Here is an 18,906-nt window from a genome sequence, read left to right as displayed (position 1 = left end):
CCCCATAAAAAATGAGCAACGGACATGAACAGACATTTCTCAAAAGAAGGCATATGAAAAAATTCTCAACATCACTGATCATTAGAGAAATGCAAATCAAAACCACAATGAGATACCATCTCACACCAGTCAAAATGGCTATTAGAAAAAAGTCAAAAGATGCTGTCCAGGTTACAGAGGAAAGGGAATGCTTAAACACTGCTGGTAGGAATGTAAACTAGTTCAGCCACTGTGGAAAGCAGTTTGGAGATTTCTCAAAGAACTTAAAACAGAACTGCCATCCAACCGAGCAATCCCTTTACTGGGTATATACCCACAGGAATACAAATCATTCTGCCATAAAGACACATGCACATTTATGTTCACTGCAGCACTAATCACAATAGCAAAGACATAGAATCAACCTAAAGGCCCATTTCTGGATAAAGAAAATGTGGTACATATACACCATGGAACACTATGCACCACAAAAAAGAATGAAATCATGATCTCTGCAACAACATGGATGGAACTGTAGGCCATTATCCTAAGCAAATTAACACAGGAATAGAAAACCAAATACCGCATGTTCTCACTTATAAGTGGGAACTAAACACTGAGTACACATGGAAGCTAAAAGGGAACAACAGACATCACAGCCTATTTGAGAGTGGAAGGTGGGAGGAGGGTGAAGATCAAAAAACTACCTATGGGGATTAGCTGGGTGTGGTGGTGCATGCCTCTATTCCCAGCTACTTAGGAGGCTGAGGCATGACAATCGCTTGAACCCGGGAGGCAGAGGTTGCAGTGAGCACAGATCTTGCCACTGCACTCTAGCCTAGGCGATAGAATGAGACTCTGGCTCAAAAATAAATAAACAAAAACAAACAAACAAACAACCTACGGGGTACTATGTTTATTACCTGGGTGATGAAATAATTTGTACACCAAACCCCCACAACACACTATCTACCCACATTAACAAATCCACGTGTGTACTCTGTGAACCTGAAATAAATGTTGGAAGAAAAAAAAAAAAAAGGTATGTTCCAGTGAAAACAAATAAACCATCTTAGCTGAAACAAGGTTTCACAAAAAATATTGCCATGTCTCAAGGCTCAATCCTGGAACCTCTCCTTTTCCTCTCTTCCAGTAATCTCATCCCATCCCACAACTTCAAATACTACCTATGTATAAACCAAATTTAGTATCTCTAGCTCTGAGCTGTCTCCTGAACAAAAGATTCTATATCTGGGTGTCTACTAGATTTCTCTATTTGTATGTCTTCATAGGGGTCTCACACCTTGTATTTCTTGCATTGCTATAAGCACCTGAAATGGGGTAATTTATAAGGAAAAGAGGTTTAATTGGACCTATGACTTCTGCAGGCTACACAGAAAGCATGGCCCCAGTCACCTGCTCAGCTCCTGGGAAGAGCTTCAGGAAGCTTACAATTAAGGTAGAAGGCAAAAGAGGAGCAGGCACATCATATGGCCAGAGCAGGAACAAGAGAGAGGATGGCGGGGGGAGGAGGTGGTGCCGTACACTTAAACAACCAGATACTGCAAGAACTCACCCACTACCCGACCTCCTACCAGGCCCTACCTCCAACTAGGAATTACAAATTACAATAGTGGGGACACATATTCAAACTCTATCACACCTATACATTGGAAACAGAACTTTGGATTAGCAATCCAAATGGATACCAACCAACCACATTCTCCCTCGGTCTTTCCCTAATGGTAACTCTTTTATTCTCTCTTTTCCTCAAGCCTCATGTACCCACATCATGAGCAAGTTCTTTCATTTTTACCCAAAAAAATAGGTTTTTTAGGTAAAAGCAAATCCACTCACTGCTTCCCACTGCCAAAGCCATCATTCTAGTGCAAGCTCTGATTGTTTCTCATCCAGATTATCTCACTAAAAAAAAAAAAAATCTGTAATTCCTTCTCCATAGAGTAGTGATCTCTTTTTTAAAATAAGATGTTTAAAAAGAAAAAAAGAAAGGCCAGGCACAGTGGCTCACACCTGTAAATTTCAGCACTTTGGGAGGCTGCAGAGGGAGGACTGCTTGAAGCCAGGAGTTTGAGACCAGCCTGGCAACATACTGAGGCTCTGTCTCTACAAACAAACAAAAATGAGTAAGATCATCTTGCATGCACGTGCATGTGTGCGCGCGCGCACGCGCACACACACACACACACACACAGGCCCCACCTTACCTCAGTTCAATTTAAAACTCTCCAATAGCTCCCAAACAACCTTAAAATCTTGATGGTCTACAAGGCATACATGATAGGACCCCTTTCTATAGGTTGGTGCAAAAGTAATTGTGGTTTTTGCATTGAAAGCAATTACTTTTGCACCAACCTAATACTTCTCTGCCTCATTTCATAAGACCCTCCTCCCTCTGTTTCTACATCAATCTGTGCTGATGGAAATGTTCTGTATTTGCAGTGGTGCAATCTCAGCTCACTGCAACCTCCGCCTTCCAGGTTCAAGTGATTCTCCTGCCTCAACCTCTCAAGTAGCTGAGATTACAAGTATGCACCCCACGCCTGGCTAATTTTTGTATTTTTAGTAGAGATGGGGTTTTGCCATGTTGGTTAGGCTGGTCTCGAACTCCTGACCTCAGGTGATCCACCTGCCTCGGCCTCCCAAAGTGCTGGGATTACACGCATGAGCCACCGTGCCCGGCGGAACTAAATTTCTAACTTAATTTTAACTAGTTTAAATTTAAATAGCCACATACTCCTAGAAGGTATCATAGTGGAAAGCGCAGGGCTAGTACTTCTGTTTAGTCTTTTCTTCTGCCTAGACCACTCTTCCCCCCAGATCTTCACATGAATGGCTCCTTCTTATCCTCATAGCTCAGCTAAATGCCAGCTCCTCAGAAAGGCCTTTCCTGATCACCTAACCCAAAGCAGCTCCCACCGACACTATTATCACTTCATCTTGTTTATTTTAATCAAAGCAAATTCACTACTATCTTTAGAATCTGTTTGCCTTCCCCAAAGTAGAATATAAAATCCATGAAAACAGAGATCTCACCTATTTCATTCAACACCGTGTCCCCGAAATGTATGTGCTAGGCATATAGTGTTTCCAATAAATGTGTGACGAATAGTTTGATTGAATGAATGAATGAGTGACTGAGTGAATGACTAGGTGGTGAAGTCAGTAAAGTAAGCTGGGGACAAATTATGGAGGTTACTGGAAGAAGGAAAAGGTCCTTCAAATGCATACATTTCATTTCTATGGGTACAGGCCTCCGCCGTGTTAAGTGTCCCTGTGGGGACAGGCAATCTAAGCACAGAGCATGAAGGGGCACACACAAAGCAGGTCTCTATTCTCAAATAACTTAGAATCAATTTTATGAAAACATTAGTGATGCAGACACACACAAGCTCCTTACACATGAGACACTAGGAAATCTCTCAAGAATGCATCTACATACGTTCTACAGGCATACCTTCAGGGGTAAATGAAGGACTGAAAGTAGAGTTAGACAATCAAGTTAGTTTTGTAGTCTTTCAATCTACAATAGCAAACCAGGGCACTGATGTTATGTTAAACATTCTGCCAAGTTAAATACTGGTTTCTAGTCATGCTGTCCTATGAGAAATATCATTAGCTATGTCATTTAGCAGAAAAGGGGAAGGGAGACAAAGAAGGAAAAAAGTAAATGATCTGGCTGGGCGTGGTGGCTCACACCTGTAATCCCAGCACTTTGGGAGGCCACGATCGGAGAACTGCTTGAGGCCAGGAGTTGGAGACCAGCCTGGGCAACATGGCGAAACCCTGACACTACAAAAAGTACAAAAAAAACTTAGCCAGGTGTTGTGCCGCACCCCTGTAGTCCCAGCTACTCCGGAGGCTGAGGTGGGAGGATCACCTGAGCCCAGGGAGATTGAGGCTGCAACGAGCCATGATCACGCCACTGCACTCCAGCCTGGGCAACAGAGTGAGACCTGGTATCAAAAAAAAAAAAAAAAACAGAAAGTAAATGATCTGTTTTTATCAAACTCAAACACTGATAACCAGCAGATAAGAAAAGAACATATGGTATGGACAGAATTACCAACCAGCCCAAAATTACACCTAGACCAGTAAGTCAACAAAACTGATAACCCAGTGATACTATGTACAAAGCAGATTCCACACATTCATTCACTGTCACAGTTTCAAAGAAAAAAAAAGACTGGAATTCTAATGTATCTCTATTAAGAACCATAATGCTAAGGAAAACTGCAGAGTAGATTCAAGTTTCACACTAAATAAAACTACATGCTCTTCAAATCTTGTGCAAAGTTGTCTACCACATTTTAAACTTAACTGAATATCACTGCCACTTCATACCAATTATGCAATTATAAAATGCACAACTGTCAATAAAGTATGTAACGTATTCTACAGTCCATTAGTAAGTCAGAATTTTATTTTATCTTTTGAGATGGAGTCTGGCTCTGCCGCCCAGGCTGGAGTGCAGTAGTGCAATCTCCGCTCACTGCAAGCTCCGCCTCCTGGATTCACGCCATTCTCCTGCCTCAGCCTCCCGAGTAGCTGGGACTACCGGCGCCTGCCACGACGCCCGGCTAATTATTTTATATTTTTAGTAGAGATGGGGTTTCACCATGTTAGCCAGGATGGTCTCAATCTCCTAACCTCGTGATCCGCCCGCCTCAGCCTCCCAAAGTGCTAGGATTACAGGCGTGAGCCACCGCGCCCAGCCCTGTAAGTCAGGATTTTAATCAGGGGTTTGTAGCACCAATCTCTATAATTCAACATTTACCTCTGTTGTTCACATTCAGAACTGGTGACCAACACAACCCAGGCCACACCAGAAAACAACACTGCACATGCAGCAGGAGCAAAGTTCACACCAAAGGAAAGCCTCTTTGCCTTCCAAATCTTGACATACTCATTTTCACAAAAATACCAGGGACACTTACTTAGTTAAAAGTGATTACTGTCATAACACAATGTCTATGCTTCTTTAAAATTAAATTTCCTACCTCCACTCCTAGTGAAACCAAAGTACATTAAATGTACACCTTTATTCAAATGCTCTATTGGAACTATTGTAATTCCTCATGAGCTACAGGAGTGAAAAAACAGCTCCCAATACATAACTCTGTTAGTGCATGACTACCTCACTTCTGAGCTGGCTCCATTTTGGAACCATGATTTGTTTAGTGACATCAGGGCAAACAGTATAGGAAAAATTACTGACAAAGCAAAAAAAAAAAAAAAAGCTCTACAGAGCAGTCTTTGGGACATGCTTCAAAGTGACAGGCATCACAAAGATAATACATGGAATAATTTTTTGCTTGATCATCACCTAGTAATTTTATAAATATTATCAATATGCCACAAGAAAGTCAGTATTTCTAACTACCAAAGCATAATACTATATACTTCCAACAGTCAAGTATAAACAAACAACTATGGTACTTCCAAAAATTCATTTTGCCTGTTTTTCTCATGTCCTATGTACAACTCTTCTTAAGAATTATATAGCAGCGCCTGGTATCTGGTAACTTTATTGAGTGACTGGGGTTGAGCTGTCTCTACACCACAAAAGCAATCTCTACTTTAGGCCCTGCCATGGCAAAGCCAGGTGCCCAGAGATGTCTCTTGATTTTCCATCAAAATAATCATGAGGTACACAGAATCCACAGGCTGCTACATTTGAACAGGGACCCATGAAATCATTCTTACCTTAAGAGTAACAGACCTATTTCCACTACCATTAGGTCCAGCTAATTCAAAGAACCAGTTTGGGAAACTAAGTAACATGCTGCATTTCCTTGTTTAAAAAAAAAAAAAAAAAAGTAACATGAGATACAAGACAACTCCTCAAATTCAGCACCCATGTCTGACTCACCTTTGTCCCACACAGTACCTAGAGTCCAAATCCCTTGTGGAATAAATCAGGGGTTCCCAACCCCTAGCCACAGACTGGTACCGGTCAATGGCCTGTTAGGAACTGGGCCGCACAGAAGGAGGTGTGTGGTGCGAGCAAGCATGACCGCCTGAGCTCTGCCTCCTGTCAGATCAGTGGTGGCATTAGATTCTCATAGGAGAGCGAACCCTGTAATGAACTGCACATGTGAGAGATCCAGGCTGTGCGCTCCTATGAGAATCTAACTAATCCCTGATGATCTGAGATCCAACAGTTTCAGCCTGAAACCATCCCTCGCAACTCCTCCAATCCCATTCTGTGGAAAAATTGTCTTCCACAAAACCAGTCCCTGGTACCTGAAAGGTTGGGGACTGCTGGCATAAAAGAATGTGCAATGATCACTAATAAATGTGCCATTTTATCATAAAAGGTTAATATTTATAGAAACATTTAAAAATATTGCTATAAAATTTTTAAAGACAATGGCAAACTTTTTCTGTAAAGGGCCAAAGTAAACATTCCAGGCTTTGTGAACCACATTTAGTCTCTGTCACATATTCTTCTTTATTTTTGTTTGTTTGTTTACAGCCTTTCATGATTTAAAACCCATTCTTAGCTGGAGGGCTAAAATGAGGCCTACAAAGCAGAATTTTCATATAAACAACAAACATGGTTATGCTTCCACCAAAGAAAATCACTTCGTTTTGTGTGACTTTTAAGAGGTCTTTTAAAATTTTATTTTTTAGAACAGTCTTAGATTTATAGGAAAAAAAACACAAAATTAGTGTGGAAAGTTGCCATATATAGTCCACACTTACTTTTCCCTGTTGGTATGGTACATCTATTAACATTAATAAAATTAACTACAATCTGGCCGGGTGTGGTGTCTCACACCTGTAATCCCAGCACTTTGGGAGGCCGAGGCAGGCAGATCACTAGGTCAGGAGTTCAAGACTAGCCTGGCCAACATAGTGAAACCCTATCTCTACTAAAAATACAAAAATTAGCTGGGTGTGGTGGCACATGCCTGTAATCCCAGCTACTGGGGAGGCTGAGGCAGGAGAATTGCTTGAACCCGGGAGGCTGAGGCTGCAGTGAGCCGAGATCACAACACTGCACTCCAGCCTGGGCGAAAGAGTGAGGCTGTGTCTCAAAAAAAAAAAAAAATTTTAACTACAATCCATACCTTATTCAGATTTCCTTAGTTTCCACCTAATGTCCTTTTTCCAGCCCAGGACTCCTCCACCCCTGGGACACATTACATTTAGTCCTGGTGTCTCCTTACGGTCCTCATGGCTGTGAGGGTTTCTCAGGCTTTCCTTATTGGTGAGGACCTTGACGGTTTTGAGGGGTACTGGTCAGGTATTTTATAGGATACCCCTCTACTGGGATCCAGTAGGTGTTTTTCTCAAGATTAGACGGGAGTTACTACGGTTTTGGGGGAGAAAGACCACAAAGATAAAATGCCATTGTCACCACATCACATTAAGGGTGTATCAGCAGGACTTAGTGCCCTGGATGTTCCCTTTGATCACCTGATGGAGGCAGCGCTTGTCAGGTTTGCTCCTGCCATTTTTTAAAAAAACAATGAACAAAAATAAATTTAATTCTTCACATATATAACGAGCTAAAAGGAAAAGCCTTTACATGTCAAATCATTTTGAATAAGCTGATGTATATACATTGCACCTATGATTCATTACGTGACTCACACAAATGCCTCATAAAATACATCACATTTGAAATAAAGAAAAAAATTAATATATACTTTGCCAATATATTCTGCTTTTAATTCCTTTCAACTGTCTTCCCTCTGAGTGTTTAGGAAGAAGGTACCCTTAAACTGAAATATAGGAATATAGAGAAAATTTAACAGATAATACTCAAAATTTTCTTTCACTTTTTAAATGATGATTATGCACACTAGATTGTAGGCAAGCTGAGCTGGGACCAAATCTTATCCATCTTTATCTCCCAGAGTCCAGGGTACCTGGCTGGTTGATACAATAAAAACTGTTAATTAATGCATATCTACAATGTCAGTATTAAATAATCACTCAAAGCAATCAGATAGGGAGAAAAGGGAAGAGCAATGTGAGACTAAAAAAACCCTCTAATTTCTCTTACCTAACTTTTTATTGATCAAGTAAGAGTGAGAGTACACAAACAAAAAGGGGGGCAGAATAGCAACAGCTATAAAAGGCTAGAATAAAGGGGGAAGGCTTGGGTCAAATTAAGGCTATCAAAACACTACAAAGAGGGAAATACAAATCAACACCACAGTAAGATCCTACCTCACACCCACTAAAATAACTTTTTAAAAAAAAAAGAAAGAAGTGAGGCCAGTTGTGGTGGCTCACATCTGTAATCCTAGTACTTTGGAAGGCCAAGGTAGGCAGATCACTTGAGGTCAAAAGTTCGAGACCAGCCCAACCCCATCTCTACTAAAAATACAAAAATTGCCCAGGCATGGTGGCTTGTGCCTATAATCCCAGCTACTCAGGAGGCTGAGGTGGGAGGATCTGTTGAACCCTGGAGGTGGAAGTGGAAGCTGCAGTGAGCCGAGATCACCACTGCACTCCAGCCTGGGCAAGAGAGACCGGCTCCGTCTCAAAAGAAGAAAGAAAAGAAAAGAGAGAAGAGAAGGAAAGAGAAGAGAGAGACAGAAAGAGGAGAGAAGGAGAGAAAGAGAGAGAAGTGTTGGTGAGGATGTGGAGGAATTTGCACACTCATACCCTGCTGGTGGGAATGTAAAATGGTGGTAAACAGTCTAGCAGTCCCCTCAAAAAGTTAAACATAGAATTGCCATATGACCCAGCAACTCCACTTTTAGACATGTATAATTAAGAGAACTGAAGACACACATTCATACAAAAATTGTACAGGGATATTCATAGCAGCATCATTCATAACAGCCACAGAGAGGAAACGACCCAAATGCACATCAGCTAATGAAAGTACAAAATATGGTATATCTACACAATCGAATATTATTAAGTCATGAAAATGATGCAGTAGTACAATAAATGCTACAAAATGAACCCTGAATGCATTACACCAAGAAAAAAAGAAGCCAGATACAAAGGGATACAAATTTTACTATTCCATTTATATAAAATGTTCAGAATAGGCAAATTCAGAGACACAAAGTAGATCAGTTTTTGCAAAAAGCTGTAGAGACGGGAGATGAATGAGAAGTGAGTTCTTAATAGGTAAGGGGTCATTTGTTTTGGGGGTGATTAAAATGTTCAGGAATTATACAGTGTTTATGGTTTCATAACAATGAATATACTAAAAACTACTAAGGTGTAGTCTTCAAAATGGTTAAAATGAATAATTTTATGCTGAGGAATTTTTTTAATCTAATAAAGATAAAATAATTGGAAAAAATCACTGAAGACATTGAAAACATTGTGAACCTATATTTTGATAAATCATTTGTATCTCACAACTTACATACACACTGGGCCTTTAAAAATCCCTTTCCTCAGCCGGGTGTGGTGGCTCATGCCTGTAATCCCAGCATTTTGGGAGGCTGAGATGGGCAGATCACCTGAGGTCAGAAGTTCGAGACCAGCCTGGCCAACATGGTGAAACCCCATCTCTATTAAAAATACAAAAACTAGCTGGGCGTGGTGGCGAGAGCCTATAATCCCAGCTACTCGGGAGGCTGAGGCAGAATTGCTTGAACCTTGAACCCAGGAGGCGGAGGCTGTAGTGAGCCGAAATCACACCACTGCACCCCAGCCTGGGCAACAAGAATAAAACTCTTGTCAAAAAAAAAAATCCCTTTCCTCTTCTACATTATTCTGTGGTAACTTTTTCAGTAACAGGAGTTTAGAAATGCATAAAGAAGTCCAAAATTCTTTTTTTTTTTTTTAAGACAGAGTCCCGTTCTGTCACCCAGGCTGGAGTGCAGTGGCGCGATGTCTGCTCACTGCAAGCTCCGCCTCCCGGGTTCACGCCATTCTCCTGCCTCAGCCACCCAAGTAGCTGGGACTACAGGCACCCGCCACCACACCTGGCAAATTTTTTGTATTTTTAGTAGAGACAGGGTTTCACTGTGTTAGCCAGGATGGTCTGCATCTCCTGACCTCGTGATCCACCCGCCTTGGCCTCCCAAAGTGCTGGGATTACAGGCGTGAGCCACAGCGCCCGGCAAGTCCAAAATTCTAACACAAGATCAGTTTAACCAATTTCAATCAAGTTCATAGGAACCAGGGCATACATACAGACTCAAGCCCTATCATAAGGAATTCACAGTGTATTAGGGCTAACACTGTTTCCTGCTAATTTAGTAACTCCTGCATCGGCAAGAAGAAGTTGGCCATGCCCCTCTAAAGTGATAATCTCATTTTCCTACAGAAAATTACTGAAAATAAGTAAGCAAGAGCCATTTACAAGGCAATGCAGGGCCCGGCAGTGTGGGCCAACAGACAACTTCCACGCTTTTCCTGGTGCACCTGGGCTTCCTCCGGTTAAATTTAAATACCAACTTGTTGAAGGCCACATGTCACAATGGCTGACTATGTAGATGAAGCTTAGGGATTTGCAGCTCAAAACAAATAACATATTTAAAGATAATAGTATGCCAGCACTTTGGTAGGCTAAGGCGGGCAGGTAACTTGAGGTCAGGAGTTTGAGACCAGCCTGGCCAACATGGTGATACCGCATCTCTACTAAAAATACAAAAATTAGCCGGGTACAGGGTGGCGTGCACCTGTAATCCCAGCTACTCAGGAAGCTGAGGCAGGAGAATCACTTGAACTCAGGAGGCACAGGTTGTAGTAAGACGAGATTGTGTCACTGCACTCCCGCCTGGGCGACAGAGCCAACTCTGTCTCAAAAAATAAATAAATAAAATATTTATTTTATTTAAAAAGCAATTATTGTCCTGAGTCTTCCAACAAAATTACACTGCAAGCTATGGACTAATAACGTCACTGGAGAACTCTTAGTCCCTCCGATATACTAAGCAACTATAGTACTGTTCACTCCAGCAAGCATTATACCAAACTGTGTTAAAAAGAATATTTCTTTTGGAATTTTTGGAAGACAGCATACTTTAAATTAGTGCTTCCTAGAGTGATTTTTTAAATCCTCTTTTAACAACCTCTCCACACTTCAAATACTATAATCACTCAAATAATTCACAGTAACCACTTGGCACCCAGACTCAGGGCCTGCTGGAGAGGAACAATTCCAGCAGTCTATGACAATGGCAGTTGTGATTAAGACTATCAAGGTTCATTTTGTTTTCTTTGCTCTTATAAGTAATTCTCATATTTATACTATTACTCAAAATGTAGCAGCTCAATTCTCTTATTATTTTAAATCTAACTGGAAAGTCAGTTGTCTCTGTTGGTGGTTATGGGTTTATTTTTTGAAAGCCCAACAGTAAGAATCTGGAAATAAGAGAGTAGCTCAATTAATATTCTTTCATTAATTCAACAAACTGTCTTCATTAACTAAATTAACCAACATTTATTTAACATACCATGTATAAAGGATTCAAAAAGCAGTAATAAGCAATCGGGGACTCCAGGAGTTTACACTCTAGCAGTGGGTTCATAGAAATTACTTAATTTGCCAGCCTGGCCAACATGATGAAACCCCACCTCTACTAAAAAAAATACGAAAAATTAGCTGGGCGTGGTGGCAGGTGCCTGTAATCCCAGCTACTCGGGAGGCTGAGGCAGGAGAATCACTTGAACCCAGGAGGTGGAGGCTGCAGTGAGCCGACATCGCGCCATTGCACTCTAGCCTGGGCGACAATGTGAGACTCTGTCTCAAAAAAAAAGAAATTACTTAGACTTTGAAAGAAAGACAAGGCCAGGCCGGGCGTGGTGGCTCATGCCTGTAATCCCAGCACTTTGGGAGGCCAAGGTGGGCGCATCACAAGGTCAGGAGATGGAGATCATCCTGGCCAACATGGTGAAACCCCATCTCTACCAAAAATACAAAAAAATTATCTGGGTATGGTGGTGCCTGTAATCCTAGCTACTCATGAGGCTGAGGCATGAGAATCACTTGAACCCAGGTGGCGGAGGTTGCAGTGAGGCGAGATCGCACCACTGCACTCCAGTCTGGCGACACAGCAAGACCCCAGTCTGGCGACACAGCAAGACCCCAGTCTGGCGACACATCAAGACTCCGTCTCAAAAAAAAAAAAAAAGAGAAAGACAAGGCCAGGTGCAGTGGTTCATGCCTGTAATCCCAGCACTTTGGGAGGCCGAGGCGGACAGATCACCTGAGGTCAGGAGTTTGAGACCAGCCTGGCCAACATGGTGAAACCCCATTTCTACTAAAAATACAAAAAATTAGCCGGGCGTGGTGGCAGGCGCCTGTAATCCCAGCTACTTGGGAGGCCGAGACAGGAGAATCGCTTGAACCCGGGAGCTGCAGTAAGCCGAGATCACGCCATTGCTCTCCAACTTGGGCAACAGAACGAAAACACCGTCTCAAAAAAAAAAAAAAAAGAAGACAATACAGAGTTCCTCTGATCCTAGTCATATGCCTCAAACGGGTGTGGAGAGCCAAAAGTTAACTGTGACATCAATGATATACCCAGCTGGCACCCCCTTCCTCCCTTTTCACCCTCCCCACCCCCCAAGATTATTTTTATTCAGTTAGAAGGTACAGGTTGCTCAACATCTGACCCTTGCCATAACCCACAGATTAGTGTCTATCAGCGGGTTTTAATGGAAAGTCACTTTGCATGGTGTGAAATCTTTCAGTTCAACTAGACAAAGTCATTGTATCTCTGGGTAACATTCAATCCAAGGATAGAAAATGAGCAAAATTCTACTGGGAGTTGGTAAAGCCAACCCACCCTATCTCTGAGGCCTGCCCACTTAAGCTCCCTACTCCTCCAAAAGGCAATGAAGCCAATCCATCCCACCTTTTTCTCCTTTGTTGAATGTAATTAAAAAAAAAAAAAAAAAAAGCACCAGGCCATTTGGCCAAGACCTATGGCCTACCATAAACACCAACTGGTTTGTTCAAAAGGGTCCATGGTGAGCAAAAAAAGAGGGGGTAAACCTACAAAATAACACTCGGGGAGTGGGCCCATGCAGGCAGGGTAGGGGGACAAGGAATTAATCACAAACAGGGAGATTTCCCCAGGATTAGCCTAGTCGCTCAGCCTGAAAAATAAACACTGGGCAAAAAGGTTCTGCCCCTCTGTGCACTCCACCCAAAGACCCCTGAACATGCGCAAGCGTCGAGACAATTTAAAGGAATGATTAAGGACACATGCTGTAGAGTCAAGCTGTCTGGCTTTAAATCCTAGCTCCACACTTAACAAGGGCTACTTCTCTGTGACTCAATTTCCTCATCTGTAACTGGAAGATGACAGTAGTACCTACCTCACAGGACCAACGGGAGAATGAAATGAGATCACAGTTAAAGAGCTTAGCAGAGTGCCTAGCACACAATACACACTGAGTAAATACTGTCCATGCTAGTATTTCTACTATTTCCAGGGTCACTCAGTTCCTAAACTGGAATGTCAACACTACACTAATACAATTAGGCTGGGCCCTAATGGTGAGCCCACAAACACCCCTATGAAGAAGATGATATTATCCTCATTTTAGAGCTGAAAAATGGAGGTTTAGAGGGATTCAGAAACTCACATAAACTTAGTCAATAAAAGTAAGAGGTGGAGCAATAAAAGCTTTGATCACATCCCAGCAAAGTTTGAATGACGTCATTCACCTCCAAAGGCTTAAAAGCATTTTAGAATAATGCTTCAGCATTCTGGCATGACTACCTGTTGAATGAAATTATGTTCTTATAAAGTGCCCTAGCCTCCCCTACTAAATCGGCATAATTATCTGTATAATCAGAAATATTCAACAAATTCTGATAGACTATCAAAAACACAAAATTCTTTTCCTTAACAGAATAACATAAAAAATATGCAAGGTAAATCATCGTGACCATTCTAATTAAATGGCTTAAACAGTTCAAAAGTACTGCAGACCCATAGTATATTAAGTTGTTTTTCTTTCAGAATTTGTAAGTTGATCCTGCAGAAGAATCCACACACTCCTACTGGCCTGTGTAACATCTCTCTTTCTATATGTTTGGTAAGTGTGTAACAAAACTGACAGGAGTTAATAGTTACTCCAAATATACGTTCCCATCAGCTCTTACTCTATTTAGTAAGATTTAGTCACTTAATTGCCCTAAAAGAAAATATAATCAAATTTAAACTGAGTATATAATGGTGACTCTGATCTCAACAGAATATCTTTTAAAACTCTGAGATCCAGAAATATTTGTAAGTCGTCAAATTTATGTCTCTGAATATTTAAGACCTAACAGCTGCAAGGAAAATTGGAAAAATAAAAAGCTATCTTAGTCAAAACTATTTGTCCCTATCCAATGAATTGTTTATCCAGTTTCCTGAAAATAGTTCATAATAATTACTAATCCATTAAGAGTTTAAAACAAAGGACATGCTTGACTTGTGAAAAAAGTAGTGATATGGATACGCCAAGTCATATAATTTCACTCCACTTTCTATTTACTTTACCCAGACATTACATATTCTTGTAATCCTTTCCGGTAAACACAACTGAGATAATATAGTAAAGCATGTAAACCGAAGGAGAAGAGAACCTAGAATGCCTAAATATTTCAAGAATTTATTGCTATTTCAATTACCTGAAACTCCAAGTATCAGAAAGCAGAAAGAATTACCACACAACTGTAAAAGTCAAATATTTATACAGGTGCCTTAAAAGCCGCAGTTGGGTGCACACCATCAGCACTGACATTTACTATCTGTTAAGTAGTTTCAAAGTGCAATAGCATAAGTCAAATAACTGGCTTGGAGCGTGAAGTTTACGACAACAACTAGCACGTCTGGAGACACTGGGAAGGTGTGATGCCTGTCACAATTTTCATCAGGCCAGCAACAGGCAGCCAGGCTGCGGCAAGACCGAACCTCAGCACAGGTGCCTTTTCTCATTTCAGGAGGGAAACCTAGGCCCGTAGCTTCATGGATAATTGAACAAGGATTGTTCCATAAATTTATAATGTTATTTACAACTTTCTTGTAATTGCCTTTTAGTAGCTTTCAAAAACAACATTTTTAGGGCAAAAGTAACTGAGACTATAAAGTAGTTAGGTATTTCAGCTTCAAATTGAGAAAAGGGAAAATGTTAAATAGGAGAAGCACCTAAAAAGTATATAAAGCCCAAAGGGCCACATTCAATAAAAAGTTGTAATTTTCAGAAATGACAAAAGTCCAAATGTCAAAGTTATCCCTGGTGGCACGTTATTTAAATTTACAATTAGGAATATCTCCTTAATGGATAATTTACAAATTTATAATTAGGAATACCTCCTATTATTCTTACAATAATTCTAAGAAATTTTAAGGGTAAAAAATATATGGGACACAGAAACATTTGTGAACCTTCAGTTCCTGAACTAATTTAAAAAACAAAAAACAAAGAAACCAGGCTAAGCTCAAATCAGAGTGCCTCAATACCCAACGTTAATTTCACTGCATCTCCCTTCCAAACAGAATATGCCTGTTCCCGATCTGGGAGTCGGTTCAAGTTTTCAGGTGAAGAATAACGACAGACAGTGAAACCCCCAAACGCGCGTTTTTAAACTCTGAGGGGCAAAGTCAGTCACACCCACTAGCAGGGCCCGGCGGGGGGCGGGAGCCCCTTCCCAGCTCGGGACCTCCGGCCAGTCTGGGCGCCCCCGCCAAGAGCTCGCAGCCCAGGCTCCCGCGCCAAGGGCGGCCTGAGGGATGCCACAGGTGGCCCGGAGGGCTCGTTCCCCAACTGGCAGTGAGGCCCTAGCCCACCCCCGCTGCCCAGAGGCCGAAGGTGTCCTGCAGCCTCCACGTGGGCACCTCGAAGCCTAGGGAAGTTCCTAACAGGGCTCAAGTGGCCCCTCGGGTCCGTTAGCCTGGCGTGCGGCGTCGGCCCGGGGCAGCGACTCCAGCCTTGCCTCGGGGCCGGGCGTGTCGCAGGGTCCCCGGAGGGGCGTCGGGAAGCCGGTGGGCGGAGGAGCCCGGGTACGGGCGGCTCCTCGGCCCCGCCGGAGCAGCCAGCCCCACATCCCTCCCGGGACCCCTCGGGGCACCGCGGGCCGGCGCCGCCCCCGCCCCCCGCGCGGCCGGGTCTCCGGGACAACAGCCGCCGTGTCCGAACGGGCCCGCGCCCCCGCGGCCGGCGCCCACCTGTCCCGGGGGTCGATCCAGCTGGTCCTCCTGGTGTTGTGGTCGATGTAGAAGACCTTGCCGTCGTAGTCCCTGGCCTCCTCCCAGCCCCGGGGCAGCGGCAGCTGACCGCTCCCGGCCCTCCTAGGCATGGTCGGCGGCCTCGCCGGCGAGCGGCGCCTCCATAGGTACCGGGCGCGGGACGCGGCGGGAACGCGGCTGCCGGGCTAGGCTGCCAACCCGCGACGCGGGCGCCGGCGAGGGGCTGAGGGGCGCAGGGCGCCGGGCGCGGCGGAACCACGCGCGGGAGGTGCCTCAGGAAACGCTGTTCGCGGCCCCGCTGGGGATCAGTCCACCATGTCTGCGTCGGAGCCGGCGAGCGAACCCTCCTCCCCCTCGCCGCCGCTGCCTCCGCCTCTTCCTCCTCCTCCGCCCCGTCCCCCTGTGGCCGCCGAGGGTCGCGGCGCCCAGGCTGCCGGAGCCGCCGCCGTCTGGGCTCGGATCCGGGAAGCTGCGGCGCTGCCGCGGCAGCGGCGGGCCCCTCATTTGCATGCGATTAGCATGCGCCCGCCCGCCTCATCTGCATGCGCATTCCTCGCGCCGCATTCCTGAGCTTAACCCCGCCGCTGCCAGCGTCGCCGCACCAGCTCGGACGCACTGCCCCAGCGGGGCCGCGGCTCCAGGTGGGAGGAAGGCGGGCGAAGGAATGTGCGGCCAGCTCCCTCCCCTTGACCCCAGATAGCTCCCCTGGGCCAAACGCCGAGAGGTTTTAGAGTTTCTGGACGGGGAAGATTGCAAAAGTCTCCGCAACCTTCTCAACCTCTTTCGTCTTCTAGGGAAACCACAAAACTTTCGAGAGGAAAGGGGTGGCGGGCGGGGAGCTCTCCTCCGGAGAAAAAACCTCAACAAGCGGAGAGGGCACAAAGGCTCCCCACGCCGCGCCCCGAGCCCCTCCGGCACCCCAAGGGCGGTCCGGGGTGGTGGGAAAGCGCCAAGCCCTGGGAGTGCGTCGGTGGGTCCGGGACGGCGGGGCCTCCGCAGGGCTCCTGGCCCTCGATGACCTCGGCTGAGACCGCGAGCCGCGCGGCGGAAAGCGGAGGAACTCCCGTCCGGCCCTGTAGCCGCCCGCACCGCGCCCCAAGTCACCCGCCGCCCCTTCGCGTCCGGGCGCTCCAGCCGCGGGGCCCCGGAAGCTCCTGGTCCCTGGCCTCCCCTGCTGGGTTCGGGGCGGTTGGCCGTGGACGCGCCCCGACTCTAGTCCCTTCCGTCCAGCCGCCCGCCCCAGGATGTCCCCCCACCGCAGCCCCGCCGTGGCCAGGAGGTGTGGGCGGCCACGCCGGAGGGACCCACGGCGGCGCCGGACGCCCGCCCTTCCTAGGCCCTGGCCCGGCCGGGGTGGGCCGGGACGTTCCCTGTTGCATAGGCATTTATTTATTCAGCAGCTACTACGTGCTGGCCCGCACTGCCGAGGGACCGGACGCCTGCCCCAGGCGGGACAATGCCGGGTGCAGCGCTGGCGGGGCCTGGACCCCAAGCTTCAGGGTCCCCAGCCCCTCAGTCAGAGGGGGCGCCTCCCAGGCCCTGGACTCCTCTCCAGCCGGGTCTACACCACCGTCCCCCGTCATCTTCTTCTGGGTTACTGAGCAGCTTCTTTTAAAATAGCAACACCGGGGAAGGCCCCGAAGCCCAGTCTTGCACCTCGTGGTGTGAAGTCGTTTAATCCTGCCCGCTAATGCGTAAGGACTTTCCCCCGTGTGCAGGACTCCGCGCTGGGCAGGGGCTCTCGCAGGGTTTGAACCGACCTCCGCCTCCCCTGCGGGTTCACAGGCCTGCGAGGAAGTCGCGTGAAGGAGATTCGCTACTGTGTGAGGCTGGCCTGCGCGGCGTGGGCAGTAGCTGTCCGGGGCTGGGGACAGCTTTTGGCTCCCCAGGCCATCCCGTCGGGGCATCTGCGGCCAATCTCGAAGGTGGAGAGGCTCAGGGTTGGAACAGACTTCACGGAAGGGGTCCTAGAAGAGGAAAGGGGTCGTGTTTGCCCTTAGAGCAGTCTGGGCGTGAAGCGGAAACTTTAAACCACCAGAAACTCTGGAGAGCTTGGAGCACCTGGGAAGGAGCAACCAGAGTGGGCCGGAGGTAGGGAAGGAAGGCACCCACGGCGAATTTGACCGCATTTAGGGCGGCCGCTTGTGCAGCCAGCCTTCTGGAAGGTAGGCTTTGCGCTTCGTGAAGAGAAGCCCCCACCTCCGGATCTGTGTTCCGCCCCAGTCCATTCATCAGGAGGTGATACACAAGTCAAGCTTCTCTAGTTCCCGGTGGAATGAGACGCCCTGGTGGGGTCTTAAGGTTGAACGTTTGAATACTGTAAAAAAGATGGGACCTGCCTACAATTAATCTCTCACACTACTGAGCGAATGTGCGTTGTTTTGGACTTCCCTAAATTGGCCCAAATGCATAGCCAACACTTGAATTGCGGTGTACTAACATCATTCAGCACCAAACCAAACCATTCTTATTTAAACCTTGCTTCCTAGCTTATTTATTTCCCAAACAACTTGAAAACATTTGTTATACTAAAATGTCTACATCTTACTATTAAAAAAAAAACAAAGTAACACACTTTGCTGCTGCCGTAATTTTATGTCACTGAGATGAACTATTCTACAATACTTGTAATTTCAAATTTGTTAAACTTTCAGCTAAGTAGTTTTACCCAAATTCTAAAACCAGTGAGGAATCCAAAATAGCACGCAGCATTAAATGACGTTTATTGTTCCATAAATCTTCAGACTTCAAAAAGAAACGCTAAATAGACAAACAGAACTCTAAAGCA

The 18,906-nt window shown here is 45.3% G+C and overlaps 1 protein-coding gene and 1 pseudogene across 1 annotated transcript in view; one reads left to right on the top strand and one right to left on the bottom strand.

The window, feature by feature from the left end:
• The window catches only part of WWC2 (WW and C2 domain containing 2), a 215,104-nt gene extending 198,610 nt beyond the window's left edge, over positions 1–16,494 (bottom strand). Inside the window, 1 exon segment of the mRNA XM_054683510.2 lies at positions 16,098–16,494. Within this exon segment, the coding sequence (XP_054539485.1) occupies positions 16,098–16,228 (131 nt within the window). The 5' untranslated portion in view covers positions 16,229–16,494.
• Positions 16,495–16,823: 329 nt separating this feature from the next.
• On the top strand, positions 16,824–17,822 carry LOC134809939 (putative uncharacterized protein WWC2-AS2; annotated as a pseudogene).
• Positions 17,823–18,906: the final 1,084 nt, after the last annotated feature.

The sequence above is a fragment of the Pan troglodytes genome, chromosome 3 (genome assembly GCF_028858775.2).
Source record: "Pan troglodytes isolate AG18354 chromosome 3, NHGRI_mPanTro3-v2.0_pri, whole genome shotgun sequence".
In the NCBI taxonomy this organism is placed as follows: domain Eukaryota; kingdom Metazoa; phylum Chordata; class Mammalia; order Primates; family Hominidae; genus Pan; species Pan troglodytes.
The sequence above is the reverse complement of the archived record's forward strand: the minus strand, read 5'-3'. Positions and strand labels throughout refer to the sequence as shown.